General features: G+C 42.7%; 1 protein-coding gene across 1 annotated transcript in view; it reads left to right on the top strand.

Annotated features, from left to right (window-relative positions):
• LOC147462684 (cactus-binding carboxy-terminal, cactin) overlaps positions 1-16792 on the top strand; it is a 40994-nt gene extending 24202 nt beyond the window's left edge. Inside the window, exons 2-13 of the mRNA XM_086484855.1 lie at positions 11639-11730; positions 12019-12118; positions 12665-12736; positions 12815-12877; positions 13980-14120; positions 14419-14514; positions 14592-14876; positions 15039-15180; positions 15261-15403; positions 15482-15676; positions 15800-16066; positions 16152-16792. Coding sequence (XP_086340981.1) covers positions 11639-11730; positions 12019-12118; positions 12665-12736; positions 12815-12877; positions 13980-14120; positions 14419-14514; positions 14592-14876; positions 15039-15180; positions 15261-15403; positions 15482-15676; positions 15800-16066; positions 16152-16271 — 1716 coding nt within the window. The 3' untranslated portion in view covers positions 16272-16792. The remainder of the gene's footprint in view (positions 1-11638; positions 11731-12018; positions 12119-12664; positions 12737-12814; positions 12878-13979; positions 14121-14418; positions 14515-14591; positions 14877-15038; positions 15181-15260; positions 15404-15481; positions 15677-15799; positions 16067-16151) is intronic.
• Positions 16793-17094: the final 302 nt, after the last annotated feature.

The following is a 17094-nucleotide window of genomic DNA, read 5'->3' as shown; positions in this document are numbered from 1 at the left end:
GAGGTTGTACCTTTTGAAAACGCTAGGTCAGGGATCTCCAAAAACGCTAGGTATGCTGGGATAAAAAACGCTAGGCATGGGACTGTGGATGGCGATGGCAAGGCTGAAAACGCTGATGTTGCAGATTTGCCGGCGATGAAGCTAGTGTTGAAAAACGCTATGCATGAGACTCTTGCGGTGAAGATCTGCTTGCGGTGACTACTTGTTGCAAAAACGCCAGGGCTGGGACTTGCTTGGCGATGATGCAAATGGAAAACGCTAGGGATGAGTCCTTCTTGCTTGGAGGGGAGACCACCAAGTTCTTGCTTGAGAAGTTACCTACTGAGCTTTGCTCCTGTTGCCTCTTCTGCCAAATAGTGCTAGTCTAGGTTTGCTTATATACAAACTTACTCATTTTGCCCTACCTACTTTCCAACAAAAGTCACTTAAAAATAATAAGTTAAAAATGTCAAAAATAGGTAAAATAGGCTAAATGCACTGGAAAATTCCCCTGAAGGATTCTGATGGATTCTGATGGGAATGCTTATGATCATGCTGTGTGCAACCAGAGGATATGCATCTACACTAAGTGATCGGTCATGCACGGTCTGCGAACAGACTCACAAAAGTGCTAGCTCACTTCTAAATCTAGACCGACGGGACTGACCGAACCCTGTTATGTTGTAGCTTGTCCACGGACACATAGGGTTGGATGTGTCGCGTGACAATTGATGAGAGGGGAGAAGTATCTCATGTTACGCTTACAGGAGGGGGATCTAGTCTAAGACACCATCGGGATGGGTGTCCGATTTTCGAGCAGACGTAGTGTGAACCCGGCCACTGCGGTTGACCACTTTTATAGATGGAGGCCGAGGCCTCATTTGTAGTTATCGACCCCACTGATAGAGTGCCAGTGGTTAACCCAGGAGGCTAGGAGTGCGCGAGGTCACCTCGAGGAGGTGAGGCTAGGCGGTATGGGATGCTCGGTCTTACAGGTGCACGCTATGTCCTCGGACGCTGGCCCAGCATGGGGGTCCGGATGGTGGCTATGGTTGGGTGGTTCGTTAGACGAGTGTCTGTAGGCGGTCTGTGTAGCCGGGAGATCCTCTCTGAGTATTCGTTTCATATGTGATATCATCTTGGGAATGCCATGGCACTACCGTATGCAACCGGTCCCAAATTATGTGGAAAAGATCCTCGCTTTTGAGTACGAGGGCAAGAACATTAAATTTTTGTTGAAGCTAGGGATTGTCTATTCCCTATTTTAAGCCATATCTCCATTAAAAAGGAAATAAAGAAGTGCATTTCCGCTTACTTGATTTTGCATGCGAAAAGGATAAACTAATGAGGATTCGCTCTCTAGTTTGGAAACTAAACGTTTTCAATTTAGTGAAAGGTATAAGGACTGTTTCACAGACACTCTTTCGGATAAGCTACCTTCAGAACGTTCGGAAGATTATCACATTGATCTCATACTGGGTAGCTCTCCTCGTAACCAACCCCTTTACAGGGAAGTCTTGCTCAGCAGAGGCCATCCTTGCAAGCATCTAGGACTCCTCGCAAAATCTTAGGCAAATAAAATTCTAGCCATATCATTCTGTGAACATAAGTTCAAACTCGGCCCACTTAAGGGCGAACACGCTTTAGATCTCAATGATGTTCTCCCATATGTGGTTAAGGTAATTCTTACCATTTTTAAAACGGTTGGTAAATTTTACTCTTACGAACATAATAGTTCGAATTTATTCCAGCAGCGTGTAAATGCTACTTGACCTGCTCACGAAGAAACATATACTGCAACCAAAAGTTGCTACTGTAATGGTAAAAGCACATAGCGTACTCAATGATCAACGACCATTAGAAAACCTCTTCTCCGTAGAGAAACTCAAATTCCTTCTACCAAACACATCTCAAATAGAGATTCTCGTGTCGGAATATCCTTGCGCGCAAAAAGACGCTCAAGAGAGTATAACAAACTCTCTTCCAGTTCCTTGGCATAGGTCTGCATCTTCGTGTGTTATCAATGTACTCAAAAGTGTACATAATTCTTACGCTGTGTTAGAGTTTCAATGAACCTCGGAAATTACCTTCCCTTCGTAAGATCCTTAGAGCGAAGACGCTCAACCTGACAATCTCTAGGCTCAATCTTAGAGCAAAACCCGCTCATCAAATAATCTAGGATTTTAATCCTTGGATTCCTCAAGCACAGGCCGTGGTCGTCGCTTATTCCTTCCCTCGTAAAGAGAGTCTTCATTTACTTTTGCAAAAAGCACTACCATATCTTCCCTTACCGGGTAGGGGGTGTGGGCTTAAAGAGTACTCAAGCTTCATGAAAGCTTTTCTTTGCTTGAAAACTCAGAATGGTTTCTTCATAATTTTCTACCCGCAATAACAGGTAATTTGTTGGAGAACTACCGGATACCAGATCAATCATGGACCTTCCGGATGGTTAAGCAAAGCAGTTCATCGTATAAACAATGTTCTGACTCAACCTTACTCTCATAAACACTCGAGAGTGATTGTCCTGGTTAGACACAACCATACCTCGTGCAAAAGAGCAAACAAGCATAATGCACTTTATGATTTCCTCAAAGATGTAACTTTGATTAAAAACCTGCCCTCTCACTTAAAGTTCACGGGTCTTCTATTCAAGAACTCAGGAGTTAGATTTAATTCCCTTACTCCAAACTTTCTGTGTTCAATGTTTCCCGTCTCACCACGGGGATTGGATTCTATGTACACTAAGGTGTACACTTTCAGCTTTATATTGGTGACTCCACCATCTGCTGCAAAGTATCTTGCAGATACATTTACAAAATTCGGGCAAAAGTCCTTTGTTGAATTTGTTCATCTTTCCTTCCTTAGAGAGGATCAAGAATGGAGCTACCTTAGCAAGAGTGAACCACTACTTGCTTTTACTCGCTCGTGTTCCTATTGGGCAAACCAATCCCAATCTTCTTGAATGCCTTCCTCAAAACGTAGAGGAAAAAAATTTGTCCGCTGAATTGAATCCAAGTCTTGTTGTAAGTTCCTTGTAAAGCTTTGGTATACCACCAAGTACTTGCAATCCCCTTCAGGTGTTTGGTCACATGCCTCACCTTCGACCCTTCTCAGAAATTGCCGTTTGCAAAGGCAACTTCAAACTATCGAATAAAAGCAGTAGCTTTCAGGATATCTTCCCTTCTGTCAAAAGTATCAAACTTGACTGGAGTGTTTCTAGGTCTAGAGACCTTCTTCATATCCTTCCCGATATGACGGTTCTAGATTGATGTTCATGGATATCTTCTGGGTTCTGAAGTATCTTGAGCATTCCGCTCCTGAGATTCTCTAGGTTCTTGAGCATCATGCTCTTGTCGCCTTCTCAGAGAATCCCAAGCCTTGTATCAACTTCTTGTAGAGAGAATTTTTTTTTTTTTTCCAACTCTGCGAGCTTTTCCTTGCAGGACTTAGGGTTCCGCCTGCTTACTTCTCTCTTGGCTTGTCATGGCTTCTTCCCGTATCTTCCCAGAGTCGTCCTCCTTTACAGAGAAAGAGAGGAGACCATGCTCTGATACCTTTGTCACAAACGGGAGCGCATAGCAATATAAAATATACTCGGATACATAAAATTTATCACTTAATATTGAAGCCAGAGGATATAGAGAGAAATAGATAGAGAGAGAGAGATAGAGTGAGAAGATCGACACAGTACTGGGGACCAGAAGATGGGCTGGTCCCCCCCCCATAAAGTATCTTTATTACTGAGGAGAAGTCTATACAAGCACTTGAACCGAACGTATTACCACGTTCGTTCTAGAATAAGACTTGATGGTTCCCGGAAGCCTCAGCTTCCGATTCCTAGGGCAAAACCCTATTCCAAGGAACTTCCGTTCCTTATTCCAATTCCTTGAGAATCAAGGTTCTCGCCTCTGGATCTCACCTTCCAGACTCAGGGCATGGCATCCCTGCAACTCTTTTCCAACTCTCTTTCGAGAGTCCTCTTCCCGCAGAACAACTCTGCTTTCCCGGACACGAAGTCCTTACTTGGGAATCCCAACTTCCGGATCCCAACTTGAGAGACTACCTCTCTCCGATCCGTGGATCTACTTCCCAAACTCGGGTACGAAACCCTTGGGCTGATCTGGCTCTAGTTCCTCAGAGCGCTTTTCTCCTATAGAGGCTCATACCTTCCTCTGCTCCTACTCCCTCACTAAGAGGAAGTACACCTGCAAACAAATACTCAGAGTTCATAACATGAAAACCGTTACCTTCAAAGTCTCGACGCTCGAAACGCAACTCTGTTCTCGAAAAGCAATTCCCCGGAAGAGATCTCTCCATAGAAAATCCTCTCTTCCAATCCTACACACAAAAGAGGTGTGTTCTCGGGTTCCTTCTTGTAAATCAGCCCTGTCTACGACGTTTATGGGCTGAAAACAGAGAAAAACAGCAACTTGTCGCGATGGAAACACGCTTCGTAGGCACTTCTTTGTGAGGGAACTCGTGCACTGGGTCTTGGCGACATCTAGTACACTTGGGGTAGCCATGGGCATCACCGGCAACGTCTTCTTTACGGCTGGAATCTACAGCAGCATCTCCTCCTTGCAAAGATTGGTCCTCCTCTTTGAGTGAGGGCATGTGATGCTTTTATAGCTCCTAGCCACGGGCACAAATAGCTGCTCGCGTAGAGATCGCGGCCGTGTTTTTTTTTTTATAAATAAATTTTTTTAATAAATAATTTTAATTAATTTTTTTTTCCCGCTGTTCTGCCAGAAAAATAGAAAGAGAAAACTCTGGCTGATCTGTTGCCTTATTTATCAGATGGCTGCCCACTTATTAAGTGGGCGGCCGGCGTATTTTAAAATAGTCTGAACCTGCCCAAAAACTCAATAAAACCTTATAAGTTAAAAACAATGCTTTCACATCACTTCCCAGGCGTCCCTGGATGCAGTCACATGCACAGTTGCAATGCAGACATAGACTTCCTCGCGAGAAAGCATCTGCTTTCCCGAAAAGCAATCCCGCTTTCTTAGAAAGCATCTGTTTTTCCTCAAAGTTTCCTCTGAACCCATCTTCATTCAAGTGCTTGCTTTTCCTTGTGCACAATTCCAACACAGTTCGGAATTTCCTCCCGACTATGGATATTCCCTTTCAAATGCACCCGTCACCCACCTTGAGACGCATCAGGAATACCCATCACCTAGTCCTTTTCTACCGAACTTACGGTACAATCTCCTTCACGATGCTCTATGTCACCCATCCTATGACGCATCAGAGATATCCGTTCCCGGATGGTCGGATACTTCTTCCCGATGCTCCCTGTCACCCATTCGATGTGACGCATCACAAGTACCCGTTCCTGGTGGCCTTACATATATTCCCTTTCACAATGCTCCCGTCATTACTCTGAATGACGCACTAGGAATAGTCTGTACTCGGATGTCTCCAGTGAGAAAAACCCTCTCACTTAAAATTCCAATAATTCATTTAGAATTATTTTTCCTTGGTGTTCCAAGCGAGAAAACCCTCTCACTTATAAATCTAATAATTCATTTAGAATTATTCTTCTGTCAGATAAAGCCAATTTCGCAACCACAAGCTTTTGGAAAAAGGTCTGGTACAATCGAGTACTTTGCTCTACTGCTCTCCAGTTTTACTGCTACAGAAGAAAGATGGCACATTTTGAACGTGCATAGACTCGTATTGATCTCGTATTGGGTAGTTCTCCTCCTAACCAACCCCCTTACAGGGTACGTCTTGCTCAACAAGAGGAAATTTTGAAGCAACTTAACGAGCTTTTAGAAAAAAGGTCTAGTAGACTAGTACAACCGTGTACTTCGCCCTACTGCTTTCCAGTCTTACTGCTGCAGAAGAAAGATGACACATTTCAAATGTGCATAGACTACCTATCTCTAAACAAGATCACTATCAAGAATTGCTTTTCAATCCCTTGGATTGATGATATTCTCGATCAGTTGGCAGGGTGCAAGCATCGCATAGACTTAAAGAGCGGGTATCATCATATACGAATCGCTCTTGAGGATGTCCATAAGACTGCTGTTCGCACTATCTTGGACTTTATGAATTTTTGGTAATGCCTTTCTCCTGCCACATTCAACTGAATAATGGATCGAATTTTCAGCCCATGCTGAGCTTTTACAAGAGTGTTCTTTGATGACATACTCGATTTTTCAAAAACCGAAGAGGAAATGTAATGCTATCTCAGTCATATGTCTCTCACAACTAAGTGAGTATGGATCCAACAAAGATCTAGGTGGTACAAGACTGGCCAACTCCCTCTATGGTACATGATGTATGTAGCTTTTTGGGATTGTATTCCTATTATCGAAGGTGTATCCAAGGCTTTGCTCATGTAGCGGGACCACTTCATGACCTAACAAGGAAGAAGATTCCCTTTCGATGGACAACAAGGAGCCTTTGACAGACTCAAGTATTTATTAAGCCATGGTCCTATTTTGATAGTGCAAAAGACTTAAGGAAACCATTCGAAGTTCACTGTGATGCTTCGGGTGACTGCATCGGCGCAGTGCTTAACGAGGAAGCCCATGTAGTGGCTTATGAAAGTAGACGGCTTAAGGATGCAGAATTGCATACCTTGATCTACGAGAAGGTACTTATGACTGTGATTCACGCCTTGTCTACCTGGAAGCATCATCTTCTAGGAGCAAATTTTGTGATCAAAATCGATCATTAGAGTTTATGGTATTTTTTCATGCAACGGAAATGATCTGAGAAGCAAATGCGATGGGCCAACTTCTTGTCTATGTTTCACTTCCAGACCCTTCATGTGGATGGGAGTAAGAATGTGGCTCGGACGCACTGTCTAGACGGCCAAGGATGAATGGAATTACTTTTGTATATCATCGAGAACTGGAATTACTTCTGGATTTGTACCTGAACGACCCAGACTTCTCCCTTATTTGGAGCAAGTTATCGAACGGAGAGAATGAATATCCCTATTCAATTTGGGATGGTTACCACTACCACGACCAAGCAATTTGCGTGGCGGTGCCATTGAGGAAAAAAATAATGGATGAAGCACATGCTTCGCCTTATGCAGGTCACGGGGGTATTCTCCCTATGACCCTAGCATTGGAAAGGTACGTAATTTGACCAAGCCTTAAGCAAACATCGATTAGTATGTCACAAAATGTTTGGTTTGCCAAAAAGTCAAGTACGATCGGCATAAAACGTCTGGGTTACTCCAACCTTTGTTTGTGCTTGATCAACCCTGGGAGAATCTTGCCATGGATTTTATCATAGACCTCTCAAAGACTCAGATTGGAAATGATGCGATCTGGACCATTCTGGACAGATTTAGCAAGCAAGCTCACTTTAAAGTTTATTCCAGTCCGGAAAACAATCAAAGTGGATTATATGGCTAAGATTTTTCTAGCACAGATTCTCAAGCATCATGGGATGCCCAAGTCTATTGTGAGTGATCGAGATCCTTGCATGACAGGAAATTTTTGGCGTGCTTTGTTTGATATCCTTGACACAAAGTTGGATTTTTCCTCTACATACCATCCCCAAATGGATGGGCATAGTGAGATCGCCAATACCACAATATTGGATATGTTTAAATCCTATCGAGTACGCGTATAACAATACCGTACGAGGAAGGCACCCTTTGAGATTCTTTACGGTAAGCCTTTGCTTCAACCGATCATTTTAACTAAGGATAAGATATTTGCAACGGGTGAGTTTGTTCGGCATATCGACACGCCCTACGTGCAAGTTAAAAGAGCATTTTTATGCTCTTAGGAAAAGCATAAGAAAGCTGCCAGACAAGCACAAAAGGAATTTGGACTTAATAGTCGATCAACTGGTCTTGCTTAAGTTTCGAAGGCAAGACTAAAGAAACAAGCGACTCACAAGGAGAAAGTGGTAAAACTTTCCAATCGTTATTATGGGCCGTTTTAAGATAATTGACCAAGTGAATGGCGTGACATTCTGATTAGAACTACCGCTTAATTGGAGGATCCAAAATGTTTTCCATGCTGGTTTACTCGGGCCATATGTGGGACCACCTCCAAGTCACCCTATTGCTAAGGAACCTCCTGAGGTTGAGGAAACAAAAGAAATATTCCAACCGGAGTAGATCATTCATCATCGGGAGCGGCCACTAAATTCCGGAAAGATTACACGGAAGTATTTGGTATAAAGTTCAAGAACTATTCTACTTTAGATACTCATTGGATGACCAAGCAAGAATTGGCATCTTATCTTGAGATTTTGGAAGGATATGTTCAAGCACTATAGTTTAGGACAAATGTTTAGAAGCCATAGGGAGGTTGCTAAATGAACTATTTTCTTATTTTTTTGAGTAATTTCAATTTATTGAAATTAGGATATTTAAGTGTGTATACTTGAATTGTAAAAGTTAGGAACTGTAGATCAACTGGAATTGATAAAAGCCATCAGGAAACAAGAATAAAGATGGGTTCTGATGAGAAGGTTTTTTCTTAAAAAATGGGGATATATATTTAAGTGCTTGCTGGAAAAGTAGATGCTTTCCCGCGAGGAAATGTACGTCCACATTGCACCTGCATATGTGGTTGCATCTAGGAATGCCTGGGAAGTGCAGTGTAGCATCAATTTTCAGCTCACAAGTCAGTTTTTAAACAGGTTCACATTATTTTTAAAAGGTGACCGGCTGTCCACTTAATAAGTGGACAGCCAATCATTAAAATAAAGCAAGGCAAGAAGGGGGCGCCCCAAATCTCTCTCTCTCTCTCTCTCAATCCGCTACCAAGCTCCAGCTCCTTGTGTCACAAATTGCTGACGTGTCAAGCCACCGAAGAACGGAGCCGACTTGCAGATCCCGACCGAGGGGCCTAAACCCTAAGTGAAGAAGTAGAAGTAGTAGATGTAGGGAATTCCGCAATTCACACTGGTTTGCTGACGTGGCAGATTGTACAGATAATCGCAATTCACGTTGGCTTGTTGATGTGGCAAATTTTCGGATTTCGCGCTGGCTTGCTGACGTGGCAGTTGTACAGATTTTTGTAAATTGCACTGGTTGCTTTTGGGGCTAGATGCTTTTTGGACCAATTGCTTTTGAGTTTAAGGCTTTTCATGTAAACTGCTTATGGGCCTAGGGCCTTTAAATATGAGGCTAGGGCTCATTCTCTGGCACTCTTTATTGAGAAGGTGCAGAGCGTGGAGTAGCGGCTTGTATTGTGTTGATGCAATATAAAGAAATACTGAAAGGGTGCCAAGGTTTGGGGCCAATACTCTCTGGGGTGGAATTCCGCCACTCCGTGTCGCGTGTGCTCTCTCTCTCTCTCTCTCTTTTAGTTTAGTTGTTATTGAAGTGCTAAAAGTCTATTCAATCTGTTCTTTTCTATTGGCACCTGGTGCCCGTCTTGTGACACCTTGCTATTCAAGCGTACTTATCCATCTCTATTGTTTTGGGAGCGGTGCCAACTATTGCCCCCCTCTAGAGCGTATAAAAGCAACCTAACGCTCCACTCTCAGGCCAGATTTGCCAGTGCTATATCAAGGAGACTCTGCCACCGAGAGGTCGCAAGTGATCGCTAGAAGTCGACGTACGGAGGTCGCTTCTCCGTACTTGGAGCCACAGGTGAAGCTTGTAAATACGTTGGTGTTTGTGCTTTTTTGCAGGTACTCCATTGTGAAGAAGGAGCAAGGAGGCTTCGACCTATGCTTGGGGATTCTGGGAACGGAATTAGAACGTTTTACATGTTACAGGCTTGGACAATCCAAGCGAGAAATCAATAGCAACGCACGAACAAAAACTACAAAATCAGTGAACTTTACTAGAGAGAGAGAGAGAGAGTCGACACGACGGAGTTCTGCGCCCAGAAGCACTGTCTCCAAAGACTGGCGTCCCTTCCGGTATTTCTTGATTATTACGAGTCGCAAAGTACAACTTCCGAGGGTCCTCTGCTCTCAGACTTTGCGTCCTGATGCTCTGTAGAGTGAGGTCAGGGGCACTTATAAACAGTACAAGGGATGCCTAAAAGGAGAGCCCCAAAAGCACTAATCCCCAAAAGCATATGCTCCCAAAAGCTAGTGCTGAAATTAGCCAGCATATGCCCCAAGGGCGCTTATAAATAGTACAAGGGATGCCGTACAGGGGAGCCCCAAAAGCACTAATCTTCAAAAGCATATGCTCTCAAAAGCTAGCGCAAAAATAGCCAGCGTAATTTGCGGCGGAAATCTGTAGAGTTTGCCACGTGGCATCCTCATCCCAAAACATGGGAAAATCCGTATAATCCTGCCATTTCATTGTTCGTACAGACTGCCACGTAAACTTGCCAGCACGTTTTACGGAAATCCTCCTCAAAATTCAAGCTTTGGGATTTTTAGGGTTAGGCCCCTCGACCGGTGCTTAGAAGTTCTTTAGGTTAGTTGGTTCAGCTTCTCTTGTCCACTTGGCCATTTCTCTTCCAGATGGGCGTGCCACGTCATCACTTTGTGACTACGGAGCTTTTTGGCTCCGAGTAAAGACAAGAAAAGGATTGAGAGCTCACCTCTCGAATTTCCCTAATGGGAAGAAAACGACCATCGAGTCTAAGTTCTTGTGCTTGTAACTGAATAAAGATTTTCTTGGGGGCGGGGGGGTTTACATGGACCAGCTATCTTCTGGTCCCCAATACTGAGTCGATCTTCTCCTCATCTCTTTTGGTCAATATTCCATTTATTTTCAGCTTATTCCTGTGCAGCTTCCTCCCGTTTGTGACACTCCCAAGGTAATCTGCTGAGGCAGAGGCCCTGGCTTTGTATTTAAACGTGCAAGGGCCCCCAAAAACAGGGTGCCCCCAAAAGCTGTTGCTGTCAAAAGCTGTGGCCCGAAAAACTGTGCACCCAAAAGCTCCCGCTCCCAAAAGCTAGCGCCCCACAGGGTTGTCTATAAATTGTGGAAATCTGTACAACTGCCATGTCAGCAGCCTCAGTGTTTTCTGGGTTTTCTGTACGGCAGCCAGGTCAGCAAAATTTGCGCCTTGGTTTATTTGAAGGGTTTAGGCCCCTCAGCCGGGCTCTATAAGATGGGTAAGGTTATGGTTTTTAAAGCCCTAGCCCTCGGGTCCTCTCGGCCTGGCCTTAAAAAGCAAGACTTCTGCTTATAGGCCCCTCAGCCGGGCTCTATAAGTTGGGTAAGGTTATGGTTTTTAAAGCCCTAGCCCTCAGGTCTTCTCGGCCTGGCCTTAAAAAGCAAGTCTTCTGCTAATTACAACAGGACCTAAAAGCATTCAAACATATGTTATTTTAATAACTGGCGCCCAAAAGCAGGACTGACCCGGCATAGGAGTTGCCACATCGGCATCTGGCCGTACGGGGTGACACACAACGCCGCATGGATGCTACATTATCAAGCGGTACAGACGGCCCTACAGCTGCCATGAGTCCTCACAAGCTTTTGGGGGGCTGCCGATTGTGTTTTGTGTAATTTTCATGTGGTAGAGAATTTAGCTTGTGTTTAAGTAGTCCAGCCTTCGACATTGTGCTCGATGCCCAATTTGTTTTGAGTGGTGTGGTATCTATGATATGAAGTTTACTAGCACAAGGAGGATGAAAGTAGGTCTTTATGTTGTCAAGATGAAACAGAAAAATTCATATAATTTTTTTGAACTACTTTTTTCATGCTGAGAAATTTGTAGATCAGCCCTTTTGAAGCATCGTCCATGGTGTGCAGGCACTCAAAGTTTCAAGAAAGTTGAAGTCCCAAGCTCCTGAGGGTTACTCAAACGATAGCAATCCTTTTGGTGATTCCAATCTGACCGAGAAGTATGTTTTGAAGCCTCATATGTACACATTCTGTTGCTAGGTTTTGGAGATTTAACTGGAAATACATGGGCAACAGTTTAAAATGTTAAGTTGCATTGTAATAAAATGGCTTAATATACTTATGAAATTTTGAAGGCTTGTTGTGTGACCACGTCCCATTTCCCCCCACGGCCCCCTTCTTGACCTCAATCCTTTGTTTTCCGCTTGTCTTTTCCCTGTGTGTTCTCATACTGATGCATAATTAGCTTTCCCCTTACCTTCATGCTAATATCATTATCTTGTTTACAGATTCATATGGAAAAAAAAGATTGAACGTGACCTTGCTCAGAATGTGACACCTACTGAAGTATCCCTAAAAGCTGAGAAGAAACGTCAGAAGGAACGTCTGGTATGTGGCATATTTATGTTGCATTCCTCTTTGTTCTGTGATTTTCGTAATGAGGTTATTAGAAGAGTGTGGCTTTGTAAAGGCCTTGCTTGTCATGCCAGTTTTCATTTTGAGTTTCTTTAGAAGCATAGTGAACTTTATTGAACTAGCTGTTGGGTTAAGAGCAACCACATCATCATAGTAGAATGTGTTGTGTGCTTACCTGGTTTAGTTTCAATGATAGTTTTCCTCAAATTACTGGAGGAAGCGTCCTGGTTTACATGGAATATTGTCCTTGAAGATTATTTTTTAGTTTCAATGATAGTTTTCCTCAAGTTACTGGAGGAAGCGTCCTGGTTTACATGGAATCTTGTTCTTGGAGATTATTTACGTGGCCAGACATTTTTTGTGTGCCTAATCTTTTAGAGTTTTAATCCACCTCCCTAGGAAAAAAAATAGCATGGAATCAAATTTGACAAATCAACAGGAAGAGTAATCTTAAAAAAAAGAAGTGTTTGGCACTTGAGATTGTTTATATTTTTATGCTTATTCATGCTTATTATATAGGCAGAGATTGAAAAGGTCAAAAAAAGAAGAGAGGAGAGAGCAATTGAGAAGGCTCGCCATGAAGAGGAGATGGTAAGTATGCTTTTGTGCAAATTTTACAGTTTGGTATTGTAGCTACTCTCTTGTGAACTGAAGTTTTTACCTTAACAGGCGATGCTTGCAAGAGAGCGGGCAAGAGCTGAGTATCAAGACTGGGAGAAAAAGGAGGAGGAGGTGTGCTTTTCTTGCAAAATCCATTTAAATGATAACATATTGTACATGCTCAGTTTGAGGTTTCCCACTTGTAAATTTACACACTCATGGATCGATGATGGAGCTCTTTTTCTAGGGGCTCAAAATGCAGTACTCTACGCATCATATGTACAAGCATGCTATGCATTTAACTAGCTCTATTTAGTACTGTATTTTGGGAAAGAAAGGTGTACATCAAATAAGGAGCTCTTGAAAAGATTAGAACAGAACTATGCCAGCCTCTTCTAACATATTACTGGTATTGAGTGACAAGTCCAAATTTGTGTGCTCTCTGTATGATGGGGTGAACTGGTTGCTTGGTGCTTTGTGACTCTGCCTAGCTTATAGATGCTCAGCTCGCAGTAATTTGACCCCTTGTGGACCTGTGGTCGGGTTCAATGTTTTTCCACACGTCAACTACACGTCTGATGTACATGGGTACGGAAGTACGGAATAAGTACGGGTGAGACCCCCGGAAATTCCATACATCGGATAGCCTACATATGATACTTAAAACTCAAAAGTTAAAAGCCTACATACTACACCACCATGTTTAAAACTTCATACAGGAACATGAAACCATAAAAATTCTAGAAATTAGCATTTAAAGACTAGCTCACTACTCAAATCTGTACACGGTACACCAATCAGTCAATGACCATCATAACTAAACAAATGTGAATGGCCAAACGCATGTAGACAAAGAAAAAAAAGTGGAAGATGGAGCCTCAAAGTAATGATGTAGGCTCCAAGCAAAAGGGACCATAGAAGCAAGCCAAAAACCTGGAGGATTGTAGGCTTCTGAATCCAAAACATGAGTAGAGACTAGAGTCTAGAGGTGGGAGGCAAAAAACGTAAGTAGATACTGGAGGTGAACACCATAGCTCAACTCATTCGTTAGTGTTGTCATCACCACCACCACCACCACCACCACCACCACCACCACCATCACCATCACCATCATCCTCATCCTCACCACCACCAACTGAGCATGTAAGAAAGGTGGTTTTTGAAACTGTGTGCCAGAGTGGAGGGAGGCAGAGAAATTGAATAATTAATTGATTTTGTTGTTTTTGGCTCTCAGTTTCACTTCCAGCAGAGCAAAGTCCGATCTGAGATACGGCTCAAAGATGGCAGGGCAAAGCCTATTGATATTCTTTCAAAAAATCTAAACCTTTCAGATGATTTTGATGTGGAGATTAATGAGCCATACAAGATATATAAGGTCTGCAAATATTCATGTTGAGAAGTGTACAATTGGAGTTTGTGTTCAAGATACTGCTCTGAGCTTGTCAGAGATCAGTCTGTGCTTTTTTTAATTAAGGGACTGCTCTTTTGCTTCTGCACATTTGTTAGACTTCACAATTTTCATACTTCGGCCTTGAGTTCATCAGTCTTTCTGGTGTCTGTTTATGCATTTTGGGAAGGTGGTTTCTGATAATCAGAAAGTGTAGATAGCTCAAAGAATATTACAATTTCTCTGAGAGCTGGGCAAGAACTGATTTGTCAAGTGGGGGTTCCAGGGTCTTACAGTGAAAGAGATGGAAGAACTGAGGCATGATATCAAAATGCACTTGGACCTCGACAGAGCAACTCCAACACATATTGAATTCTGGGAGGTAATGTTTGTTTAGATTGTTCTCCTTGCATCATACTCGTGATTCGTGATTCACTAAAAGCTTTTTTCTTAATTCAGGCCATGATGGTGGTTTGTGACTGGGAAATTTCAGAAGCTCGGAAAAGAGATGCTCTTGACCGTGCTCGTGTACGAGGAGAGGAGCCCCCTCCAGAGTTGGTTGCAGAAGAAAGGGGCCTGCATGACAGTGTTGAAGGCGAAGTGAAAACATTATTGCACGGGAAGACCTATAATGAGTTGAGAGCTCTGCAGGACAGCATAGAGCTTGAAATGAAGTCTGGCAGAGCGAAGGTTGTGGAGTATTGGGAGGCTGTCTTAAAGAGACTGCATATATATAAAGCAAAGGTATGCTTCAACACAAAGAATCTACACATTTGTTTTATTAGAGAATCTTGGTGGGAGAGGGGCATCTTGTATAACTGACGAACTTGTATCGATTATGCTTATTATGTGTTGAAGGATGTGTTTACAGCGAAGGCATTAAGGAACCTCTTATGTTTCATGCAGGCTCGGCTTAAAGAGATACATGCAGATTTGTTGCGGCAACATTTGAATAGGGTTGAAGAAATGGAGGAAGAGGAAGCACAATCACCATATGTAGACGATATGGCTAATCGTGAGGTGGATGAAGTTTTGGAAGAGTCTGAAGGTAAATTACATTCAAAGATTTATGTCAAAACTCAGCTGTACAATGTGCTTGTTTTAAATGCTACTTGCTTTTATTTTTAGAATTGCCTCCACACTCGCCAGAAGTTGCTGCTGTGGAAGATGGCAAGGATTTTGAGGACGAGCCTGGTTCCTTCTCTCCGGAGCTGGTACATACTTTTGAAGGAGATGAAGTTGTTGATCCAGAGGCTGATAAAGCAGATTTGGTAAGGAAAACAAATGCTTATGGTCAAGGTTTCTGTTTTTTTAAGGAGACGTTGATCCAACAAATACATTTGAAACAGGATCGCAAGCGAGCAGAGGTACTGGAAGAGCAGCAACGTAGGTTGCAAGAGGCTGCAGCAGGTTCTGTTGTGGGGGATGACGACAGTGCAGAGCTGACAATGCATGAAAGGGAACTTGCCATGAAAGCTATGGGTGGTATGGATGAAGGTGATGCTATCCTTGGCTCGGGTGCGGAGGTTAATCTGGAGTCGCAGGTAGTGCTTGCAGTTCATGGTTCCTTTTAGTGTTTGAGGATGCCTGAGCCAAAGTTCTTTTTTTCTTTGTTTTTGAATAGGTGCACGTCTCTCTAACTGATTAGGATATTTTCACCCATGCAGGTTTACTGGTGGCATGACAAATATCGACCCAGGAAACCCAAGTACTTCAATCGTGTCCACACTGGCTATGAATGGAACAAGTATAATCAAACCCATTACGACCATGATAACCCGCCGCCGAAAATTGTTCAGGGTTATAAGTTCAACATATTCTATCCTGACCTTGTGGATAAGACAAGAGCTCCAGTATATCACATTGAGAAAGATGGAAGCAATGGAGAGACTTGTCTGATTCGCTTTAATGCTGGGCCGCCCTATGAAGATATAGTGAGTATTTTGCTTTACTGCTTTGTCATTGTGCATACTTTTTGTACCTGTACGAGACTAAAATTCTACATGAAACTTGGTGCAGGCCTTTCGCATTGTCAACAAGGAATGGGAATACTCTCACAAGAAAGGCTTTAAATGCACGTTTGAAAGGGGTATTTTACATGTCTACTTCAATTTCAAGCGATACAGGTACCGGCGATAACGAGGAATCTTGCTTCAGATTATATATATTGTGCCAGATATCGTTGGATCTCTCTTATTACCGATTTAAGCAATGCCATTTTTACCTCAACTCTTGGTAAACATGGCTTGCTAATAGAGTCTTGACAAGGGGATATCTGAGACCGAAGGGTGACATGGTTATGGGACAACATTGCATGCATAATGATTTGTCGATTCAGATCAAGCCCAAGAATGTGTAGAATGCTTCAAGACTCATGAACTTCAGCACTGCCTAACAAATGAATGCCCTAAGGTTCTGTTGTCATAGCTGCCCTTGATTTTACCATGGGAAATGGGCTTTGTTTCACTGAAGTCCACAAGAGTGGGAGGTTGTATGTTATAGATACTGAACGAGGAGCTGGTCTATAATGGTTTTTTTTATCGCCTGACGACGAATGTAGGAATGTTGTTTTATCTTTAGAACAAATGCTAGGGGGGTCACCTCCAAAAATGCAACTGTACCATGAGAGTTCAAATGGAAGGATAATGCGTTGAAGAGAATTTTTGAACTTCTAGAAAATTACATTACAAAAGTGTTTTTTTATTGCAATTTAGAAAAAAAGCACCAAGGTGTTATTTTCCCCCCCTTCATAACATGTTAGTAGAGGGGTTTCTTTACTACCCTTCGAACTCATGTTCTATGGACAATTTCTTGAAGCCTTGCATACGATTCTCTCTCTTTGCATAGAGATGCATATCAAATTTTGAAGCAAGAGTTTGACCATTCAATTGTTGAATCAACTTGCTTTTAGGACATTTTGTCTTTTGTTTATAGCTTGACAGCTTTTAGTTTTATCTATCTA

The sequence above is a fragment of the Adiantum capillus-veneris genome, chromosome 2, assembly GCF_014529385.1.
Source record: "Adiantum capillus-veneris isolate H3 chromosome 2, ASM1452938v2, whole genome shotgun sequence".
Taxonomy (NCBI): Eukaryota; Viridiplantae; Streptophyta; class Polypodiopsida; order Polypodiales; family Pteridaceae; genus Adiantum; species Adiantum capillus-veneris.
This window is presented reverse-complemented; position numbering and strand designations above follow the sequence as displayed.